The following is a 22,805-nucleotide window of genomic DNA, read 5'->3' as shown; positions in this document are numbered from 1 at the left end:
AATGAGGGGCCAGTGTGTTGGATTAATCTAACCACGAAGAAAATCCCCAAAACGCACAGATCTCCTTTTCCTGTGCTCTGGTTCAATGTAAATGGGAAGACAGGATGAACTCAGTGTCCGCAGTTAGCAGAGAGTGAGAAAAACAGGGAGTAAAAAAAAAAAGCCAAAAAGCAAGTGAGAGAGGAAAAAGGGCCAGTGGAGAAATGAGTGCCCCCTCCACTCAGCAATCAGAGAGAGCCAGCGACCTGTTAGAGCTGCTAACATGACCACAGCATGGACAGTTGTGACAGTTACACTGTTCACAAGACGGAACAACAGATACTCTTGTTGGGCATGATGCTCAGAAGAGATGTTCACCGAACGTTGTACATGTTGTACAAGTCCAAATTCACTAGTCGAAATCACTGGGGTCCCATAGCGGGCAGGTTTATGACTACATAAGGAAGCAGGAGTTCATTAAAAGATAAAGGTATGAGCGTGTCCTCTGTGAAATGTACATTTTATTTCTGAGCACTTGCCATTGGACCACTGTAATGAGAAACATTTGGGATAATTTGCAAGGGAACACGAGCCCAAATGGGATCCAGACGGATCAACCAACAGCGGTTTCACTCCAAATACAGGGACCCTTATTTACGAGCAGAGGTGAAGGGTTTCTATTGGGGGGGGGGTCATTCCTTACATCCAAACTACCAGAGGAGGACGCCACCCCGCTTTAAATTGTCTCGTCTCTAGAGGGCTACAAGTCGTTCGGCCCCCTACGGAGGTCAAAGCCAGTCTGACTGGTGGTCGGTGAGGAACACTGTATTTCAACCATATTGTACCATGTACATGTTAAAGTCATTAATGTACCTCCCTGGGTGCTGTATGGGAGTTCTTTGGTTATGAAAAACACTGACACACGACAGCAAGACCACGGACGACGTTCAGTCTTCTTTAATGCTGTAGAATTCAGAAACAAAGACCAGAATCACAGAATGTTGTTCACGCTGAGTCAAATTTCTCGTGTGAGAATCACTGGGATGCCATGTTGTCTGGGTTTATGAATAAACGGAGTTGGGAGTATGTTAAAAGATACAGGTATAAGCGTGTGGTCAGTGAAATGTACATTTTATTAAAGATGATGTAATGTGCTTTCTGGTATATCACAGCACCAAAAGACATTATGTAGCTCCATCTGTGAAGAGAAGAAATATAAATGTATTTTATAATTTTAAGAATCCCTAACAATCACTGATAGGCTGACATATTTTTACTGAGAAATATTTTGTAGGACTTCTACTTAAGCCTAAACTGCCCCCTAGTGGACAATACCTTTCCAGCTTAAATAATAATTTCTCTACCTTTTCTGACATCAGTCCAATCTCCATTTCTACTTCAGGGATTTACAAAGTAGAAACTTTCCCAGTCGGATCCACTCGTCTGAACCCAGCTGCTCAAAATTATCTATAGGAAAACAAATGCACAAACATTGCCTGGATCTACACGGGTAAATTTAAAACATTAATGTTACTAGACTCATCTAACGTCTACCTGAATAACAGGAGATTGGCTTTTATCCAGGTCATTGCAGTGTGGGAGTTGCCTGGAGCATGGCGTCCAAACTGAGGTAGATAAGCGTGACAGGTCCTTCTGGCCGTCGGGGCACTCGTCCAACACAGCTGACTCACAGAATCTGGTGATGCTGAAATAAAATGTATTTCTGCGCATTCAGGTCACTCCGTTTTCAGCCGTGAAAGCACACTGGCAATGAAGCACCGCGTCACCTGTTATACTAATACTGACCATCCAAGAGGACTGGAGGATGCTGACCGGTCTTTCAGCCTCGTCCTCTGAGGCTCCACCATGAAAGCATGTCTGTCGGTCTGCCAGGAAGGATGCCTCTGAACTCCCATCAGTGCCTGACGGTTGTGGTCTCACATCATTCAGGTGCCAAGCAACGTTTCAATAGGAGGCAGAATTCCTTGGAAGAAAGAAGAATGCAGGATGTAGGGAAATATTATCAGATTCTTTTACACTGACATTTTGGTAAAAACGCACTTTAAAGGTATACTCTGTGAACTGACGTTAAGGTCCGCTACAGCTAACAGCGTTAATCTACCTCTGCATAACCTGGCCTTTATTTTGGTCATGCAGCCACTCTGTTACAATGTGAAGCAAACCTGGATAACATGCCCAGACCCTGTGTGACTATATGAGACGGATGTCTGGCATCTCACCCATCACAATGTCTGCTTCGCTGCTAATATCAATGTAATTTTCCTTGAGTCTACCTATAATGACATATGGCCATTAAAAGGGGCAGTCTGCAGTTTCTACATCCATATTAAGACTAAATCATTGATATGTACCTGTTGATTCTATAACCAACACCTCAGGCACTGTTGTACCCCATTTGAACCCAAAATAAAATCACTCCAATATTTGTTACTGTTTCAATTGTGAATGTCCATTGTAATGTAATGTGTTTAATCCTTGCCATGTCTGCCGGATGTGTAGACATGCTTATACCTGGAGCAGGGCGGCACAAAGACAGCCGGACCTCACAAGGAGAGTTTTTCAGCAGCGTGAGCACCTTCTACAGGCCAGAGAGAGAAGTGACACTTAGCTGACATACGCCGCAGTGGCTAACAAACAGGCGACCCCCCCCCCCCCCCCCCCCCAAAAATCACATTCAGTGCATGTTCTTAGATCTTAACTAAAAATATACAGCATATATAGTCTGAATGTGAAAATCCTCTTTGGTCACCAGTTTACCCAATTAGAACTGCATGTAACAGCATTATTGCCTCCCTATTTGCTTGGCAGTGATATATTGTCCTCCTATGCTGGCGCATCCCACTCTCTCAAACATTATGCTGCAAGTTGCAGTAGTAGCTGCAGAACTCAGTCACCCTGGTCTGCGTCTATATTTACCTGATGGGACAATCCCTTCAGTGGTTCTCCATTGACTGCCAGGATGACGTCTCCCTCTTGAATCTGCCCACTCTCTTCCGCTGGCTGGCCGGGGAAAAGCTTCTTGATCCGAACAAGGCTACTTCCTGAGTTTCCTTTTAAGGGGTCAAGCTCAGGCACCAGAAAGCTGAAGCCCAAACCGTTTGGGTTCTTCTTCAAGGTGACTTCCAGAGTGTTCGCTGCAGGGTGGAGGGGTAAAGGGATTTAAGAGTGTCATGGGTTCACCTGGAGGCTTGGGCGTGGAGATCCAGACTGCGTAGCTATCAAAAGCAGCCACCTCACGCCAGCCTAATTGCCCTACTCAACTCACTCACACTATAGTGAAACAGCTAAGTTTAAGTGGCTGTTTTTGCCCAATCTGCTGAGATATTTTCACTTTCATTAGATTTTCAGTCTGTTAGTGATCACGCAACTTTATATAAGTATCAGCCTCCTGAGCGGTTCCCTTCACACTCCAGATCCAGTGTGGGCAACGTATCCCTTACCAGCAGACACAAAGCTGTAGTCTCTGGGCCTGACAGAAAAGGGGGTGAGGATGGCAGGACAGCTGTGGTTCCTCGTGGGGGCGATCTCCATGTGGGCACTCTGGGGAGAGAGGCTGCTACCCACAAGCCTGCGGCCCGCGTCTGGGCTCTGAGACACCCGGGGCAAGGTCAAGTTCTCCCTCTCCAAGACCAGGTTCACCACCTAGTTCCGGAAAGGGTTCAATGGGCAGCGATTGAAAGACAAAGAGAAACAGCAGACACTAAGGCATCGGTGGAATGAGCTTGTTTTGGAAACCATTCCATGACTTGGACAGGGCCCTGATGTCGCTGACATGATGTGAGGCTGTGGCCAAGGTCATGATGTTCCTTTACCTCTCCGGTCTTTTCCAGACACTCTATAGCCTGCTGATGAGTTAACCCTTGAAACCTGACGCCATCTACTTCCAGCAGTCTGTCACCTGCCAGACACACACCCACACACACACACACACACACACACACACACACACTGATTTACCAACTTACTTTGAATTCAATTCATGCAGTGTAACGCAACTTTAATGCCATCATTTCTGGTGGTTCACCGTGAAAGAGTAGAGCAGGCTCAGAGTTATAATATACCTGACTGAATGCGTCCATCTTGCTCAGCGGCCCCACCACAGACTAGGCTTTTGATGTAGACACCACCCTGACATAAACCTGTGATCACACCACCCTGACAAACCGGAACAACAGATCCTTCATATAACATCATCACAGTCTCAGTTGAAATATAACAGCAGACACCAGACCAATAACATTTGTATGCTAGACTATGTGTTGTAGCAGCAACATTAGTGACATTGCATGATCATAAGGGATTAACTCTTCATATTTTTACATGCCACTATAGTAAATCCCTGAATATCTTAAAGCGGTTCACACATTAAGGGGCTGGACAATACTCTGTCTGCCAGCAGACACACCAGGCACCAGCTGTGCTATACAATCCCCTGTGATCCCACTTCAAATAATTTGATTCCTAGCCAGCCCAAATGACTACAAAAAGGCATTTTAATGATGGCACCATATGCTGACTTTCTTTGTCACTCCTCCTTCCCTACTGCTCATTCTACATCTCTCTGTCTGTGTGTCTCTCTCTCTGTTTCTTTCTCTCTCTCTATGTCTCTCTCTCTATGCTTCTCTGTCTGTCTGTCTCTCTCTCTCTGTCTGTCTCTCTCTGTTTCTTTCTTTCTCTCTGTCTGTCGCTCTCTCTCTGCTTTTCTGTCTGTCTCTGCTTCTCTCTGTTTCTCTCTGTCTCTTTCTTTTTTCTCTCTCTCTTTTTCTCTCTCTGTTTCTCTCTGTCTCAGGCACTTGCCTGTGTCATTACTGATGCAGGACACATTCTCTGGGGCCCCAACCACCTGGGCACCCCAAGCCAAATGTCTCTTTGGCACTATAGCAAACCTTTATTCATACAGTGCCAGGCTATAGGTTTGGACACCCTATACTAGGTATATATTTGTTCATCATCCATGTGGTCTATATTGAAGTTCACTTAAATAATCTCAGCCTACCTACCTCTCTTAATAAATGCAATATAACTGCATAATGATTTCTAATTAAACATCAAACGGGACAGCTTTCGTGGAACTACCTAGTAATCTCTGAAACTGTCCTCGTAATCTCTGGGAGTTAGGTGTGAAACAGCAGGGTTGGTGTGTGAACTCACAGAAATACTGATCCCTAAGCCTCCCCCAGCCTTCTTCCTCAGCTCCACAGAGAACTCATCACCCCTGAAGTAGTTCAAAGAAGTAGGTGTGGAGCAGCCATCCTGGAAAACGAAATAGCAAAATGAACATGAATGCTGGAATCCATAAGAAAGACTGAATTGCATTGTATTTTATATATTATTTTATCAGCATGAATGTACATTATGTTTTGGCTGTCTAAACATTAAGTTGTTGTTGGCTTGTTAGCTTGTTGGCTTGCGTTGTTGGCTAAAGAAGGCCATGTTGATTTAAAGTGTTCCACCAGACCTTCCAAGAATTTTGTGGGAAAGACAATAGTCACCTGGAGAAGTTAAAGGTCAACATCATTACATACCTGAGCGTTGAGGATGCGTACGTCTGGGAGTTGTAGTCTACTGCCAGTCTTTGGGGTCAACATAACAGACACAATTTCATCCAGGTCATCCTCCCCAGGGCGCTTATATTCCTCCAGGGACTCATCGTTCTTCAAGAGTGGAGATCTCACATTGTTGGGTGTCAAGGAAACTGTAAAGATTTTGAAATAAAATCACAACACAAAAAGCTTTAACAAAAGCTGAAATCAACAAAGTAACGAAATGAACGCAAACGTTGACATTGTACGTACTTGACTACATAAAAGTATGCACTTCTGTAAAGTCCTACAGAGGAAGCACAAGTAAAGTGACAGTAACCTGAGAAATATGAGGTCTAAATAAAGCTTCAAGCCAAAAGTCTGAACCTTTCACATCTACTTAAAAAAGACAGTTTGTCGCCATAACAGCAGCACAAGTTTCCTGAGCAGAGACATGCACGTATCTGAAACCTTTTGGCTGGGACACGATCAGTGTGACTTCTTCTGGACTGCTCTGCATGATGTCTGCAGCCTCGCTGAAGGTCACGCCCTCCAGACTAGAGTGATTCAGCGAGATCAGACGCCCACCTGACGGAAGAACGTCACAACAGCATTTCATACGTGTTCTCATTACACGACACAATGACATCTGGTCAAGGCAGCAGAAGACACGCTCCACATTTGATATAGCCAATATTTTCTTAATTATTCATTCTAAACAGAAAGACGTTTCTTTTCATTCTCATATTAAATTTTTTTTTTTTGGGGGTGGGGGGGGTGTTATAAGTTCAAAATGCTGTTTTAATTATTGCTTTAGCTCTAACCTGTGATTGTCATCTTTGACATGTACCGTACTTGGCAGTTCGTAGCTGGACTATTAAAGGTCACTGACACAGTGCCTTACTGACATAATCCTCTTTGTTCCTAGAGACATTGGCCTGCTTTCTTTGCCTCAGGCCATGACAAGTGGATCTTCTTTATCCCGAGATCTGTTCAGGTTACCACAGGTTAAGGGCAAATGCACAGGAACTTGTCTTCCAGGGTGCCGGTCTGTCTCTGCGTCAAGGTACCGACATTGTTGATGAATTTTTTCTTTGGTGAGATGTTTTTATTTTTCCAAATTGCCTTTAGAATGGTGCTTTTGCTATTATTACCCTTGTCTGCTGTTGCTTTTAGTTATAATACTGCCAAGGCACATTATATTGTAGACCTCTTATATAACCTTCCCCTTCCATATGTCTTAGGGCGACTGGAGATGTGTTAAACGTCACCCGTGTGATTTTTATCTCCAGGCCTGTACTCTGGGCCATGGGTGCAGTGCCTACCTATTCTTGTCTGCCTGTGCTGGGACACGTGTGACAAAAGGGCTCTGTTATTTGCATAGTCGAGTTACTCCACCGTGGGAAGGCCACTGGAACCCCAGTGGTTGGCTGGAGGTGGTTCCCATTGGCCAGGCCATGACCAGGGAGAATATGATTGGAGAGAGAACACAGCCTCGCCTTACACCTCTGAATCCACTGAGAATGATGCGGTGAGGTTTACACTGTGTTGTAACATGGCATGTTTTGACGTTGAACAGGCTCTGAATGATGTGAACAGTGTTGGCTGGGAAGCTGTGGTGTTTCAGTTCTTGTCATGTGGTTGTGCTGTGCATATATCTTTACAGTCCAGGTTGTTACTGTATAGTGGGGTCTGCCATTCGTGGGACTGACATCTGCTGGTCTGCACGTTTGCATTGTGTTTTATTTCACCTGAGGACATTTTCTGCTAATGGCTCTGCGTAATCTCATTTTAATAGAGGGTTAATGAATAACTTGCAGATTTTAATTGTACACTTTTAATGATAATCACTAGCATGTTAATGGGCAGTACATTACTGAGTTGATGATGCTTTCACATGGTACATGCGTGTGGTCCAGACTGGCAAAAAGAAACAAATCACTCACTGAGCTAATTCATTATCTGGAAAGTTATTCACAAGATATCCCATCACAATGTCCTGAATGGTACATTATTGATGATGCATTGGCAGGCGTGTGGTCTGAACTAACAAAAAAAAAAAAAATAGCAATCCACTCACTGAGATAATTTATTATTGGGATAGTGAACAGTAAACAGTAGCAACAGTAAACAGTAGCAAATTAGCAATAGGTCGTTGATTGAGTTAATCGAGACCAACATTTCACTTTTGTTCCCTTAGAAAGTTATGTCAGAGTCTGTTCGAAATCCAAAAGAGGGAGAAGGACGCTAGGCAAGTGAAGCAGTGAAGCAGTAATGAATCGGTAGACAGATGAGCAACATGCCCAACCGATTCCATCCAATCTGTATGAAGGGTGGGAATAAGTAAAGGTAATGGAGTCTTTACAGAGGTCCCCTTTCTTAGTGACCAGCAAAGTGTCAAGGGGAAATGCTCACATGAGAGCTTAGAAAGCCTAGAAGGTCTAGAAACCTGGCAAGGCTATTGTTCACTAGTATCGTGTAGCTAGGTGCCATAATCCGTGCTAAGCTTCATGAGGATCAGCGTGGAAAATCCCGGTCACCTACCTGGTCTGATGCGGCCATCTTTATCCGCTGGTCCTCCTGGCACCAGGGATGCTATGAAGATACCAAGGTCGTATTTCCCCACTGTGTCTTCACCGACTATAACAATTCCTGTACAGATTAAAATAATTACCTTCTTACTATGTCTTCTCAATTGAATTCTACTCTAAAGCGTGTCATTTCAATTGATATATGACTCACCGGCGCCTAGCTTTGGGTCTTTCTTTAAGGACACACAAATAACTTCTCTCTCTGGTAAGACACGCTTTGTTGGGGTATCTATCAAACCAAACAAAAACATCTATTGACCACAGCTACCTTTTAACCCACAGCACCTCATACAAAACACGTATGCTACATGTTTGGAAAATAACGACAGCCTGCTACAGTGGTTGCCAGGAGGTCTTCCGCAATCTGCACTGCTTTTGACTTTGGATCGCTTCAAGAATGCAGACACCCGATCCTGTCCCTGGTAACCCATTGTTAAGAGGTTCATTTTGTTAGGAGCTGATAATCTATCCGTAAACAACGTAATTTAAACCGTAAATACCTCGAGGTGCTGAAGAAATGGAGGGGGCCTCAGACCCACGCTTCCCGGACCCACGAGACAGGGCCGGGGAAAGGTTCCCAGACAACGGCCTTGCTTTTCTGGAAACGACACGACGAGAAAATAACTGATGAAGGGAAACAGAGAAAGACACTGAAAAGGCCTTCACAGAGTGTACGCAGGTGCAAAAGTGGGAAGGAGACCTGACGCTCTCCATATTTCCTACCCCTGCTCATGGAGGACACGTTGGTGTTTTATCCGTGCCTCGATCTTGGCTGCGATGTCATCACACAGTTTGGTCATGGAGTCGTCCTGGGGTGTTGTCTGACCACTGTCCGTTAGAGCAGGATCAGAGGCAGAGAAACTCTTCAGCTGGCTGTCCATCTGGCTGTGGCTGTTCTGGGCCCGACACATTGACACCATGCTCTCCTCTACAAAGAAATAGGGCTCCCTAGGTCAAATGATGCTTTGAGGTTGAAACAGGATATAGCCTGGAATAGCAAACCTTTGTGTAGCCTGGTATTAACCCTCCAGCAATTTGGTTAGAGACTCTGGCAGAAAGTCAGGCTAAGAAGCTTCGCAAAGAACAGGATACAAACTAAGTATAAAATCCGAATCAGGTCATGGAAGCTGGCTGGATGACAGAATTAACAGAAACCTAAAAGGGTAATCCACACATAGAAATGAAAGTAATGAAACTCCTGCCCATTGGTGAAAGCCTATGTTCAATCAGTATGTAAAATACATAATTTCTTCTAAGAGGTCAGTCTATGAAATTGGAAATTGTCATGTAACACGTCATAGCTATATGATCTGTTATTCTGATCAGTGGAGATGTGGGATAACACACTGTCACATTTCATAACGCTTTTAAAATAATTACCTGCCCTACAGATGGCCAAATCCGAAACAATTGATGGTTTTGGCGTACTTCCATTCATCTACATTTTCATTTTAGTCACTAATGCAGAGAAACTAACAGGAGCAAATAGAGTTAAGTGCCTTGCTCAATCACACAACATCATTCATCACCTTGTCAGCTCAGGGATTAGAACAAGCAAACTTTTAGTTACTGGCCCAATTCTACTGACCACCAGGCTATCTCCTGTTATGGAAAGTAAATATTTTGAATAATTTCCTAAAAGTATACATTTTACTGTCAGATTAATGTCCTTTCTTCCTTCGTCTTAAACAACACATAGCAGTTAATTTAGTCTGACTTTGGTTTTATTATACTGGCACATTTTCTAGCTACATAACCAGTGACATACAAGCTTACCCACAAAGCCAGCCGGTCTAGAGAGATCACTGCACTGTGAGTTTACATACTTTACATACCTCTTCAACATATCTCACATGTTGCTTGCTAACTTATAACCATAAAATGCTGAAACATTTTACAATATACACTGCTGTCACATGCTTGCATGTGTGGTTTTGTCTAGATTACCCCATTAAGTAACCTAATCAGTAATGGTTATGACCAGCAGCTATTCCTGGCTGTGTGACCAGGCAGATGCCCGGCTCCAGGCCGGTTATGACGGTACCCTGTAAAAGGTCCTCACCGGAGGCCAGATTGAGGCTGAGCTGGCGAGAGTTCATCTCATTGTGGAACTTGTGCTGGGCAGAACAGAGGTTGCACAGATACGTGGCCGTCTTCGATCTCTCCGTGATTAAGGTGTGCTTCTTATTGCTCCCTCGGCTCTCCACGACAAATTTGCGGTTCTGCGGTGGGACAGAGACACAGGGAGGGGTTAGGGCTTCTACAGCACCAACAAAACAGCAACAACCTTCTGCAAAACGACACCTACAAAACAGAGCCGAACTCACTCCGTAAACACGTCATTCTCAAAGTAGGAGAAACGTTTGAGTCTGAGGGATACAATTCAACGCACAACAAAAGCATGTTGTCCGACAACACTGTGGACCCCCCCGTTATTTTACCAGATAGACTTAAAACACATTCTTATTTTAAGCAATGACCTGGGAGCCTGTTAGGTTAACTCTCTTGCTCAGGAACCGAACACCACCTTGTTGGCTCAGGCATTTGATCCAGCAAACCTTTGGTCACTGGTCAGATGCTGCAGCCACCAAGCAACACCAAATTCTGAAATCTCTTGTATCCAGGATGGTGTTGCATCCCAGCAATAGCTCCAGGCACGCGTTTAATCTCTGCTAAGGCCCATATAAGCTGTTCTAGTTAATCGTGGTGGCTTACATTTTGTGTATAATGGTGCTTCTGATTAATTATTGCACAAGTCCTGTTTATGACGTTTTTACTTTAAGCCGTGTTTTCTTTATTATGGATGTTACGTGCATGTTCACTTTCAGTAGTCCTTTAATCCTCCCATTAAAGTGCCACTGATTATAATGTGAATGTTTGGATATGTGAGCCTTCAAACTATATTTTTTAAACCATAATACTCACTGAGGAGGAGATACTGGTCGTATCTCGCCAGTGGAATGTATGACTGGTGGAGCGGGAGCTATCTTTAACCTCGTACAGTATGACTCCTTTGGCACACACTCCCAGGATCAGCTCTCCGATGACTGCTCTCTTCTCACGTCCCACACGGTAGAACAGAACGCCATACTCAGGAAGCTGCTGGGCAGCCTGGGAGGGAGTTACAGGTAAGACAATGGCAACCGCAAACGGGCAAGCATCCCGCACAAGTTTAGAACGTGACACAAATGTGTTCAGCTTTAACGGTATAGGTGACCCAGTAACCCACTGAGGCCGGAACTATTGACAGTAATAAAACTGTATTTATGAACTGGATCATTCGGATTCTCAAAGCTTATTGGGTGAAAGCCATGGTATGTGTAAGCAACGAGGTGGGTTGGTATATGGCCAACATACTGCACCACGGCTAAGAGCTTTTCTTTAGATGATGCGCATTGCAGACCCAGTGCTTAGCTGTAGTGTAGTGGTATAGTGCATACCTCAGGTTTGGGGTGTATGGACAAGACATCACAGCTAAAAGCTGTATCCATGCACTCTGTTGTGATGGTATATGACTAACATACATTTATTAGTCATATCCCACACCACCGCTAGCCTTGTTTCAATATAGCTGTAAATGGAGTGTTCTGATTGACTCATGTTACCTTAAGGAACTCCAGTTCAGAATCGTCTGTACCCATGGTGGCGTTATTGGCATGTAATCGTAACAACTCCTCCTTTATGTAAGGCAAGGCTCTTTTCTCCATGATGCTCTTGGCAACATACTGGTCTGGTCGATAGTAGTTTCTTCCATAAACCTTAAGATTAGACCAAATTACTCATCACTCGATTACTATGTTCCCAGAGTTAATATATATACATATATAGATGTACACAATATAAGTTATCTTCTATTTAAGTATACAATACAGTCCTTGTCTTTGGCAACAAAGAGAGTGACCCAAAATCCAACTACACCATGACAATCATGTTTGGAGTACAGTATACATCATAAGAAAGATAATGTATAACTACATAGCTCAAATAAAAGAGACCAAAGACCTCAGGCATGCAATCTCCATACTCCGCTTGGAGAGCCAAGGCACCCAGATACAGGCATGTCTCTTCATGGCAGGACAACCTGTCTTCCAGTATGTCCTTCCTCAGCTGCAGGTAATACTGGTGACGAGTCAGTTTGTGCCTGCCAAGAACGCCAGTCACACACCAGTATGCTTACAGTCACACACCAGTATGCTTACATTTACACACCAGTATGCTTACAGTCACACACCAGTATGCTTACAGTCACACACCAGTATGCTTACATAGAGAAATCAGTAGACTATCTACAATAATGCCTAGTCTCTATATACAGTATATTACAAAGGTCAACCTTGAATACATTACACTGTAAGCATGAGAAGATGTGTTGTATTCTACTTACAAAAGAAGAGAGATGTCGTGGACAAAGAATTTAACCCTAAAGAAAAGGACAAACGGGGATGTAGGCACTTTCTTCCAACTGTCGGGGGCAACCTTGGATATTTTTGTTGCATTTTCCAGGAAGAAAAACTCATCATCTATAACCAAGGCAAAATTAGCAAATGTTTTAAGACAATTCATTTTCACAATATCCATTCCAGAATAAACAGAAGTATAAACAGGACAATGGCCTATTTACAAAATGTGTTCTTTACCTTCAATGTAAGCAAGGCCAAAGTAGAAGTGTTCCACCAGGTTAGAGTGGGCAACAATCATATCAAAGACATCTCCTCCTCTGGACTTGACATCACACTTGACCAGGATGCTTTGTCCGTTTGGCATGACCACGCTGAGCTCCCTCATAGAAGAAGGAGATTTCCCCCTCTTTGACTGGATTAACAAACAAAAAAAGATTAATTAATTAAGTAATTAATAGGGCAGGCTGGTGACAGCTGGGGTGATTTAAAATTACATATGCAGAGGGAGATCTTGATCATTGAAAGTTAAAATTACCACAATGGATCCTGGGAGCTCCAGGATGACAAGTGGCTCGTCTAGCATTCTAATGAACTCAGGACCCAAATCCTGCAGAAATAAAAGGTGAAACATTAAAGATGCAGTCTGGGACATTTGCAAACCATAAACTATTTTTGGACACCTCCCACTTTGGGCTGTCTCCGTTGTATATATTTGCATATGTTGTTTATACGCGTGGTAGTGATGTTCATAATGTTCCCGTTTTTGCTCGACTACTGTTTCACTGAATGGTAAACCAGTGACCTAAATGACTTTGAGCGTGCCTAGACTGCTAGTTTTAGTATATCCAAAATGTCATCAGTGTCTTTGTTTCTCAGAGAATGAAGCGGCAGGCAGTACGTTGCAGTCATGTGGTCGAAAACAGCTTGTTAATAAAGAAGGGGTCATAGGACAATGGCAAGCTAACAGACGACAGAAACAGGCAAATAAAGGCACAGTACAACAGTAGTGTGCAGAACTATTCAACCATGGATAAGCTATTGCAGCAGACAGCTACACTGGGTTCCACCCGGCTACTGTTCAACGGAAGATTGGAGAAACATCTCCCTGCCAGATGAATACAGTTGACTTGAGCGGCTTGCGTAGTCCCCAGAAATCAAACCAATAGTGCATATTTAGTTTGAGATGGAACAGGCTGTTTGCAGCTGTTTTCCTCAATCCAATATGCAGAGTCTGCACGATGCCATCGCGTCACCATTGATCAACATCCCTGTGGAATCCATGCCCTTTGCGAGGCATAGGTGTCTAACCCAGTACTGGATGGCGGTACCTAATGAAACGTCACATGATTCACTTTCATATCGTACCTTGACTTTCTTTTCATTCAGACTGACTGTGGACTCATTGGGATATGCGTACGATATGGATCGGACACCGCCACGGCGAAAGCCATCCAGATAAGGGCTACAGGGGCTCCGGGACTGGTAGCTGGTGTAACTCTCTCTGTGTCGTGACCCCTGGGAACTTCTGGGGGGGGGGGGGGGGAGCTGATTACTGGGACGTCATTTTTTCCCCTTTCACTTTCCACAAAATGTTGGGTGAATGACCCTTTAAATAGATATATTTGCGTAATCCTGTGAAAATGTGTGTCTGTTTGAAGGGCAACAGTGAGGTACCTCACCCTCTGCTGAGGTCGGCTTGGATGGTTGCAGTGCTTCTGTTTTTGAGCCCCCACGTAGAGTTATGGTATGAGGCACTTCCTGATAGACTGTGGAGCCTCTCTCTTACCGTCTGACTGCGGTCACTAAGCTGAGGCCCGTTCTCAGCTATGGACACATGATCAACCTAGAAAAATACAAGAGAGGTTCACCGGAAAAGGATCACTTGCCAACAATGTTACCTTCTTAATTGAAAGCCTAAATGTAGTTTAAGGAGAGCAGCACCATTGGGCCAGTATTGGAACAACATGGAGTGGTACGGGATACAGGATTTTATCAAAGAATGCTGCACATACAGTGCTTCCTAGTGAACCGAGCAGCATGTAAAGGAGCAGAACAGCTTGGCGAGATGTGAAGGACACAAGTCTTTGACACTCACAAACGCAGTGTTGCTGCGATAAAGCTAGACTATTATTCAAAAGTCGGAAATCAAGATTAAAAAGTCCCAATTGTGGAGTCAATCTGAGGAGAGGACGGAGGAGTCCATTTTTCATTTTCAATAAATTGACACAAATTTCTGAAAATTTATTTTTGCTTTGTCAGTATAGGGCATTCTGTGTAGAAGGAACATATTTCATCAATTATTAAATGAATCTATAACACCACAACAAAAGGATGCGTTTCTCAACCCCAAGCCTCGCGACGCAAGTACTTCTGGTTCTAATTCTAGCCCTTTAATTTGAACTGATTTAGACCTTGGATACCAGGCGATTGCAATTAACTACCAGGCAGAAAACTAGAAATTAGTGGCCTATACTGAACAGGGAATGAGCAATCTCAAATGAGCCTATAGACAACAAACAGACAAAATAAATAGATGACCTACGTAAGTACGTATTCCAAGTGTTTTCCTCTAGAGCAGGTGTTTGTAAACACAACAGTCTGGCACACCGGTACCTATACTGACTAATCTATATTTACTAAATCAATGGCTACGTGGGTAAACTCACAGAGTCCCGGAACACATCTTGTACTAGCTGTCTGATGAGCTTCTCTGGTGGGGGCAGCTGGGCAGCCTTGACGTGCTGATCACAGGTCTCCAGCACAGTCACAAGATCAGCTCGTCTCTGGACCGTGTCCTCACACATACTCAGCAGGAGATTGTTCAGGCTGTTGCTCAGCTGAATGGGCTGGTTCTGAGGTAGCTGATAATCAACGGACCAGTACAGGGTCATTCCTAGGGAATATACAACCATCTGACGAAAAACAACAACAAAAAAATAATTTGTCAAATCCATCCAAAGGAATGAATACAAAAAGCAAAGTTGAGAACAAAAACAGTAGTCAAGCCAATGAGCACAGGAATTGACAAAACAGCACAAAACAGATTCGAGACCACGCTAAACCTGTGATTAGTGACATTGAGATTGGCACCTTCTCTGAGGCTGTCCTGCTAGAGGCAGCGTGTCCCTCCTGCACCTCAGGAGCAGTGAAGGATATCAGGTCCTCGGACCGGGCACAGCTCTTAAAGGCAATGTTCCCAGTGGCTGACAGAAGCATGGAGCCAGGGCTCAAAACACTGCACATGTTACCAGGACCTGGCGAGAGAACAAAAGACACAATCCATCCCATTAACTTGCATGTCTGCATGACTATAGGGTTGCATAGCAACAACAACAAATTGATCGCCATGTTAAAGATGCATTCTGTGAATGTTGTCCACTGCGTTAAAAAGTGCCACTGTAGAGACAAAACAGGTCAGTCAGGCCAAACCAAGCTGGATTGTGCAAGTACATCAATGGAAGGCCTCCTATTAACCTACAGTTGTGCTCATAAGTTTGCATACCCTGGCAGGAATTGTGACATTTTGGCATTGATTTTGAGAATATAACTGATCATGCAGAAAAACTGTCTTTTATTTAAGAATAGTGATCATATGAAGCCATTTATTATCACATAGTCGTTTGGCTCCTTTTTAAATCATAATGCTAACAAAAATCTGCCAAATGGCCCTGATCAAAAGTTTACATACCTTTGAATGTTTGGCCTTGTTACAGACACACAAAGTGACACATACAGGTAAAAATGGCAATTAAAGGTGAATTTCCCACACCTGTGGCTTTTTAATTTCAATTAGTGTCTGTGTATAAATAGTCAATGAGTTTGATAGCTCTCATGTGGATGCACTGAGCAGGCTAGATACTGAGCCATGGGGAGCAGAAAAGACCAGTCAAAAGACCCGCATAACAAGGTAATGGAACTTTATAAAGTTATAAAAAATATCCAAAGCCTTGCAAATGCCAGTCAGTCCTGTTCAATTACGAAGTGGAAAATCTCTTGATACCAAGAAAGATTTCAGCCAAAACTGCCAGGAGAAAAGAGAACAAGAAACCACCACGGAGCCGTACATTTGCTGGATGTCAGTATAGCCTCTTGTCTATACTGACACCCGGCATCTGTATATCCTGAACAAATCCTCTTTTGCCACAAGCCGTTTTAATAGTTAATTGGCCATTCGTGAATGACATTGATACAGTTAAACTGACTAACGTTTCTTACTAAGTTTACCTCCACCACAAATAGCGTCTATGTATGCCATTTGCCACTGGCCGTTTTAACAGCGTATTAAGATAGTAATATGCTTTACCCGTCTCTACTAACTTTCTGGAATAGTCATAAGAATTGAGCAAGTGCTAGCGAGTCTGCCAAAGCTATTTCATTTCATGGCATAAGAACGTATTTATTTGTTTCATGGCAAAACAACATACTTTTTTCTTTCATTTGTGAATTACATTTATAGAGTATCTATCAATAAAGGCAACGATAGCTAACTTTTTCATCAAGTGAAAAGACAAGAGAATCATGGAATCTACCAGAAATAATTAATAAATGTCGTTGCTCTCAATCGATTTGAATTTAGGTCTTCCACATGAGAGGCACTGCCTTTAAAAACTAAGCCACCGCATTACATGTTTCAGCAGTCGCTAGACTCCATTGAGGATTGTGTTAAACTGACTAACATTTCTTAATAGGTTTACCTCCACCATAGCGTCTATTAACTATATTGCTTTTGCCACTGGCCTAACAGCTTATTAGCCTTGAGCGTATCTACTAATTTCCTAGGAATAATCATAAGAATTGAACAATTGCTAGCGAGACTGAAGATGAACTTTTCCATGCCAGAAACAGTCACAATATAACCGTATACAGTTTCAGTTAAGGCTTACTATAACATAACTACTGTATGTTGTAGCCAGCAAATGTGTTTGTCTATCCTGACCCAAAACACATGCACGGATACGCACTTCGAAAATGCACCAGAAACAGTCGCAATATAACCGTAAACTGTTTTATTTCAGGCTTACTACAATGTAGATATGAACGGTTTTGGCCAGCGAAGTTTTCATCTATACAGAATAATTCATAATGCGTACATTGCTTAGCCTGCGAGGAGATACGAACTCAGAACCTATAGTTCACAAGTTTGGTTCTCTAACCATTACACTATTTAACAAAGGGTAGTCAGTCAGTCAGTGAGTCAGTCACTCAATAAGAGACATTCGCTCTTCTTAGCCGGCTCCGCTTATGCCGTCTGGCAAAAAAACCCAGGTAGTCAGTCAGTCAAAAAAAGGGTAGTCAGTCAGTCAGTGAGTCAGTCACTCAATAAGAGACATTCGCTCTTCTTAGCCGGCTCCGCTTATGCCGTCTGGCAAAAAAACCCAGGTAACCTTAGGAGATATACAGGCTGCTCTAGAAAAAGACGTTGTGGTTGTTTCAAGGAGCACTATACGATCATACCTGAACAAAAATGAACTGCATGGTCGAGTTGCCAGAAAGAAGCCTTTACTGCGCCAATGCCACAAAAAAGCCCGGTAACAATATGCCTGACAACACCTTGAAAGGCCTGATAGCTTCTGGCACAATGTAATTTGGGGTGACAAGACCCAAATAGAGCTTTTTGATCACAACCATAAGCACTATGTTTGGAGAGGGGTCAACAAGACCTATAGTGAACAGAATACCATCCTCAATGATGTTTTGGGTGTGTGCGAGCACTAAAGGCACAGGGAATCTTGTGAAAATTGATGGCAAGATGAATGCAGCATGTTATCAGAAAATACTGGCAATTTGCATTCTTCTGAACAAAAGCTGTGCAAGGCGCGTTCTTGGACTTTCCAGCACGACAATGACCCTAAGCACAAGGCCAAGTTGGCCCTCCTGTGGTTACAGCTGAAAAAGGTGAAGGTTCTGGAGTGGCAATCACAGTCTCCTGACCTTAATATCATTCAGCCACTCTGGGGTGATCTCAAACGTGCAGTTCATGCAAGATGACCAAAGAATTAGCATGACCTGGAGGCATTTTGCCAAGACGAATGGGCAGCTATAACACCTGCAAGAATTAATAGACAACTATTACAAAAGACTGCACGCTGTCATTGACGCTAAAGGGGGCAATACACAGTATTAAGAACTAAGGGTATGCAGACTTTTGAACAGGGGTCAGTTCATTTTTTTCTTTGTTGCCATGTTTTGTTTTATGATTGTGCCATTCTGTTATGACCTAGAGTTGAATGTGAATCCCATAAGAGATAAAAGACATGGGTTTTGCCTGCTTACTCATATTTTCATATGGTACATATATTAACAACTCTCCAAGGGTATGCAAACTTTTGAACACAATTGTACATGATTGAGTCTAGAAACTCACAGGATTCCTACTATTAACCTACATGATTGAGTCTGGAAACTGTGTGGGAAATTCACAGGATTCGTAAAAAAGATTTTGTCGGTACCAAATTGAAAAGGATTTTGCGAAAGTCTTCTCATCTATCAGAAGGTGGTTAGGCCAATCATTTTATTACTTTATTTTTCCTGTCCCTTGTTTAAAACTTGGAAGTTTAACTTCATACTAAGACACAAGTCTGACCTTGCTTCAAAATAGCAAAGCCAAAAAAAGGGTAGTGTTGAGGGAAATAATCTAAAAACACTTTCTTATTAACTATTCTGTTAGGCTTTTGGATTTTAAATGTACTTTCTGTCCTATTGAGAAAAACATTTTGAAAGATGTCTTTTCAAACAGAAACATATTTTCAATATCTTGTGCTTATGTTGGCCGAGCAGCCACAGGCATTGTCCTAGTCTTATCAGGGACTCATGATAGCAGTTGCATCATAGATCTACCCTCTATGTCCGTCTCTGTCCATGGAACTGCTTGCATGTCCTGGATGGTATTCTGGAGCAATCTATTTTATTTGTAGGGAATAATGTATAATCCGCAAAGATATATATGTTTAGTAAAAGCAAAAAGCTGTATCAACTAATGGTATTAAGTGTGATGAGTCATCCTAATGTTGAAGATTTGTTCTTAAAAAAATGGGCCTATCTACAAGGGTTTAAATGATTTGCTCATCATCGCATTCTGCTTTAAATACATTTTACGCAGCGTCCCAACTTTTTGGGAAATAGGTTTGTATTTCTTAACATTTTATTCTAAGCAATTGCGTAACTGATGGTGGACCTACACAGAAATATTTTGAAATAAAATTTGCAGGGAGAACACAATTTTAGTGGGTACAATATATGGCACATACAGTATCTTTGTGTAGCTTCCACAACAATGAGCTCAGCATTTAATAGCTTTTAAGATCTGCAAACAAATGACAGGGCTCATAAAAACCCTATGGATTTTATCATGGCTGAGCTTCATCATGGGTCACATAAGGGATACAGTATGAATATGTTTGGGTACCTTTGTGGGAGATTTCCATTAAGGCATCGGCAGTGCCGAGAAGGAGACACCACACCTCATCCTCTTCCAAAGATGACCCCCTGGCCTCCAGCACCTCCGCCAGGGTCACGAACGTGCCCATTCTGGGGACACAAGCAGTTTCATGTTATCATTTAAAAGTTGTCATTTCTCCAATGATTTCTGTTTGAAAAGAATCTACACGACCCACAATGCACCCTCCCCTCTTCCACCCAACTGTTCCTTTCGCTCTCTGTCTTTCTCTCACACACACCCGGGCTTTCAGACATTCACACCGAGCTCACAGTTTGCCGTATAATTGGCTTTCACAGAGCCCGGTGGATTTGTTCTATTGTGGAAGCTCTCTGCTCCACACATTTTTCTCCTTCTCGTCACCAAGGTGACAGTAAAGCATTGCAACGACAAGTGACACTAATGGCATCCAAGTGTGGTACTCTGCCATATCAAATTAATTTACCTAATGTGTATATCTGGCTTGTATTAAAAAGAGACTGCATCATGGAATTAGATAAATACCACAACATACTGGAACAAAAAGGAGTGCTGTTTTCAGTGCAAAACAAAAACATATCGTTGAGTTATAAATTGAAACAACAAATGAGCGCTTTTTTTGGTATGCACAACCATGTTGGAGAGACGCATGTTCACTTATCCACACATTAACAAGTTATACACTGACTGAGCAATCCATCTGTACAGTAGTTAGTTACAAGGTGTTTTTTCCTTTTACTCTAAAATCATATGTGAAGGAAGGACATGAGGAAGGATTTACAGTACTACGACAAAATAAATGCCAATGTCTTAATTGTGTAACATATCTTCCTGCAGTAGAATCATATCCATACATACATGTAGGAAGTAGTTACGGTACATCAGTAAAGTTGTATTTTGGACAATCTGCTTGGTGTTTTGAGTAAGTAATAACACAATGAGTAGTTGAGTATTCATACAGTATCAAAAAACAAATAAAGAATCCCCCCTCCCCCCAAAAAAAAACATAAAGCATGGACCTACAATAATCTGTACCTACATTTGATCCAAGAAGTCAGGGTATCTAAATACTGAATTATGCTGTGGAAGGTGGAATCAAAGTACTGTTTTTAATGCACCTTTTGCTACACAGTACATCATGTCTCATCATGTAATAAATCTTTATTCATTTATTCCATCTCTAATCATGTAATCCATCTCTAGTCATGTATTCCATCTTTAGTCATGCATTCCATTTATATTCACATATTCCATCTTTAATCATGTATTCCATCTCTAGTCACGTATTCCATCTTTAATCATATATTCCATCACTAGTCATGCATTCCATCTCTAGTCATGTATTCCATCTCTAGTCATTTATGCCATCTCTAATCATGTATTCAGTCACCAATCACTACACAATGGAGTATCAGCACTGTTCACAAACAGGGAACAGAAGGTTGCTAAAACATTTAATAAGGATTAGAACAATGGAGTCTAATATCAAAAGACCACAAAAGCCCTTTTCATATCTAATATCAAAAGATCCTTTCCAGTAGTTGTGCAACAACTCAGAACCTAGGGGTTGGATTGTGAGTCTGAAACCTTTAAGTTCCCACCGTCAATTGCATTAACCTATAGATTGATCTGGGCTAACACAGGCTGTGTAAGTGGGAACTCTAATTACTACAAAGCCATTGCATCCGCTCCTCATGTACAGCTGAACAGGCTTAGGGTAGATGCACAGGCACATCAGGGAACTATAAGCATAACAGTGAAATCCAGAAACTCCGGAGCGTCCGAATCCTCGAGATGACAAGATGAAAAATCTGTTGTTGTGCCCTAATGCAAGGTTGTTTACCCTACAGTCGCAATAACAGCGCCTGGTAAAATTACTAAAATGTTAGCCATGTACATACAGACAATATCCATATCACTACTCCAGCTAAAACCCCGCTGTAACTGCTGCACTGAGAACTTCTCTATAGGTTTAGATCGTGCATACCAGTTAAAGTGGGGATGCAATCTGTTGTAATTTAACTGTGAGGTTCACAAAATCCCAATGAAATACTTAAGAGTACTGATTGTGTTCCAAACCTTTTACTCATTCCGACATCACGTTTGTGTAGATCACATGTTGTCTAACTTTGTGCGTAATTCAAATTCAATTGAACCTAAAACCGTTACCTTATTTCATTCGATTTCTGATGAAGTCCCTCTTAGTTTCGTAAGAATACCTGAAACTCGACTGTATCCTCTCAAGTTCCACACTGCATGCAACCTGTGGCTGTACTCTCCATCCGCTACTTTGTCCAACAGATCATGCGAAATGTCTATCCATTATTCACCGGACAGCCCGGAAAGAACGCATTTTCTCCATAGCCCACAATGTTCTGTACTCACACTTAGTGACGTTTCAGTTTTGTCTATTTTTAGACTTTAAGAACTCAATTGGATTACACAGGAGCGCTTTGACAATTGGCGAGGGAGCGCGCAAACAATCCGTGTGGCCAAGCGCTCAGCATCCTTTAATCTATCAGTACAATGGTGAGAAATTTTTCCGCAGTTTCACTAACATAATAAAATTAATATAGTGTTTTTTAATTAGATATTTTAACAGTAATATATGCTAAAGAACCATAGACATAAAATGTGTATTTTGAAATAACGCTCTCTCGCTTTCAGTGTCCGCGCGATAGTGCGTATGGTAAGTATAAAATTATTACAATTATTTTAATTTCCTTGTGTATATGACAACTCGTGGCCTATACATTATATTACTATTAGTCTAGTATTGTTATTATTTTATTTTTATTTGGAAAAACTGGTCCTTGGGATTGGTTGCTTGACGAAGGGGGTGTGGCTGGACGTAGCATTGCGATGGGAAAAAAGTTTG

At 42.4% G+C, this 22,805-nt stretch overlaps 1 protein-coding gene across 3 annotated transcripts; it reads right to left on the bottom strand.

Annotated features, from left to right (window-relative positions):
* Positions 1-914: 914 nt before the first annotated feature.
* frmpd2 (FERM and PDZ domain containing 2) lies at positions 915-22,299 on the bottom strand. Of its 3 annotated transcripts, none has more exons than XM_020046408.2 (29): positions 22,097-22,299; positions 19,919-20,040; positions 15,604-15,767; positions 15,180-15,425; positions 14,193-14,356; positions 13,879-14,038; positions 13,049-13,120; positions 12,751-12,925; positions 12,498-12,633; positions 12,116-12,254; positions 11,719-11,871; positions 11,039-11,224; positions 10,176-10,335; positions 8,837-9,041; positions 8,614-8,711; positions 8,265-8,342; positions 8,067-8,174; positions 5,994-6,110; positions 5,526-5,695; positions 5,152-5,253; positions 4,062-4,155; positions 3,813-3,898; positions 3,441-3,642; positions 2,917-3,134; positions 2,512-2,578; positions 1,786-1,963; positions 1,534-1,684; positions 1,344-1,446; positions 915-1,177 (listed from the first exon to the last, which is right to left on the bottom strand). In XM_020046408.2, the coding sequence occupies exons 2-26, from the start codon at positions 20,037-20,039 to the stop codon at positions 1,926-1,928; spliced, it is 3,459 nt and encodes a 1,152-aa protein (XP_019901967.2). In that variant the 5' UTR covers position 20,040; positions 22,097-22,299; the 3' UTR covers positions 915-1,177; positions 1,344-1,446; positions 1,534-1,684; positions 1,786-1,925. The 3 variants fall into 3 exon arrangements, with proteins under 3 accessions (XP_019901967.2, XP_034147959.1, XP_034147958.1); XM_034292068.1 differs by having other exon boundaries at positions 13,879-14,035; XM_034292067.1 differs by having other exon boundaries at positions 22,147-22,299.
* Positions 22,300-22,805: the final 506 nt, after the last annotated feature.

Source organism: Esox lucius, chromosome 5, assembly GCF_011004845.1.
Source record: "Esox lucius isolate fEsoLuc1 chromosome 5, fEsoLuc1.pri, whole genome shotgun sequence".
Lineage (NCBI taxonomy): Eukaryota > Metazoa > Chordata > Actinopteri > Esociformes > Esocidae > Esox > Esox lucius.
Note: the sequence above shows the minus strand (reverse complement) of the source record. Positions and strands in the feature narration are given on the sequence as shown.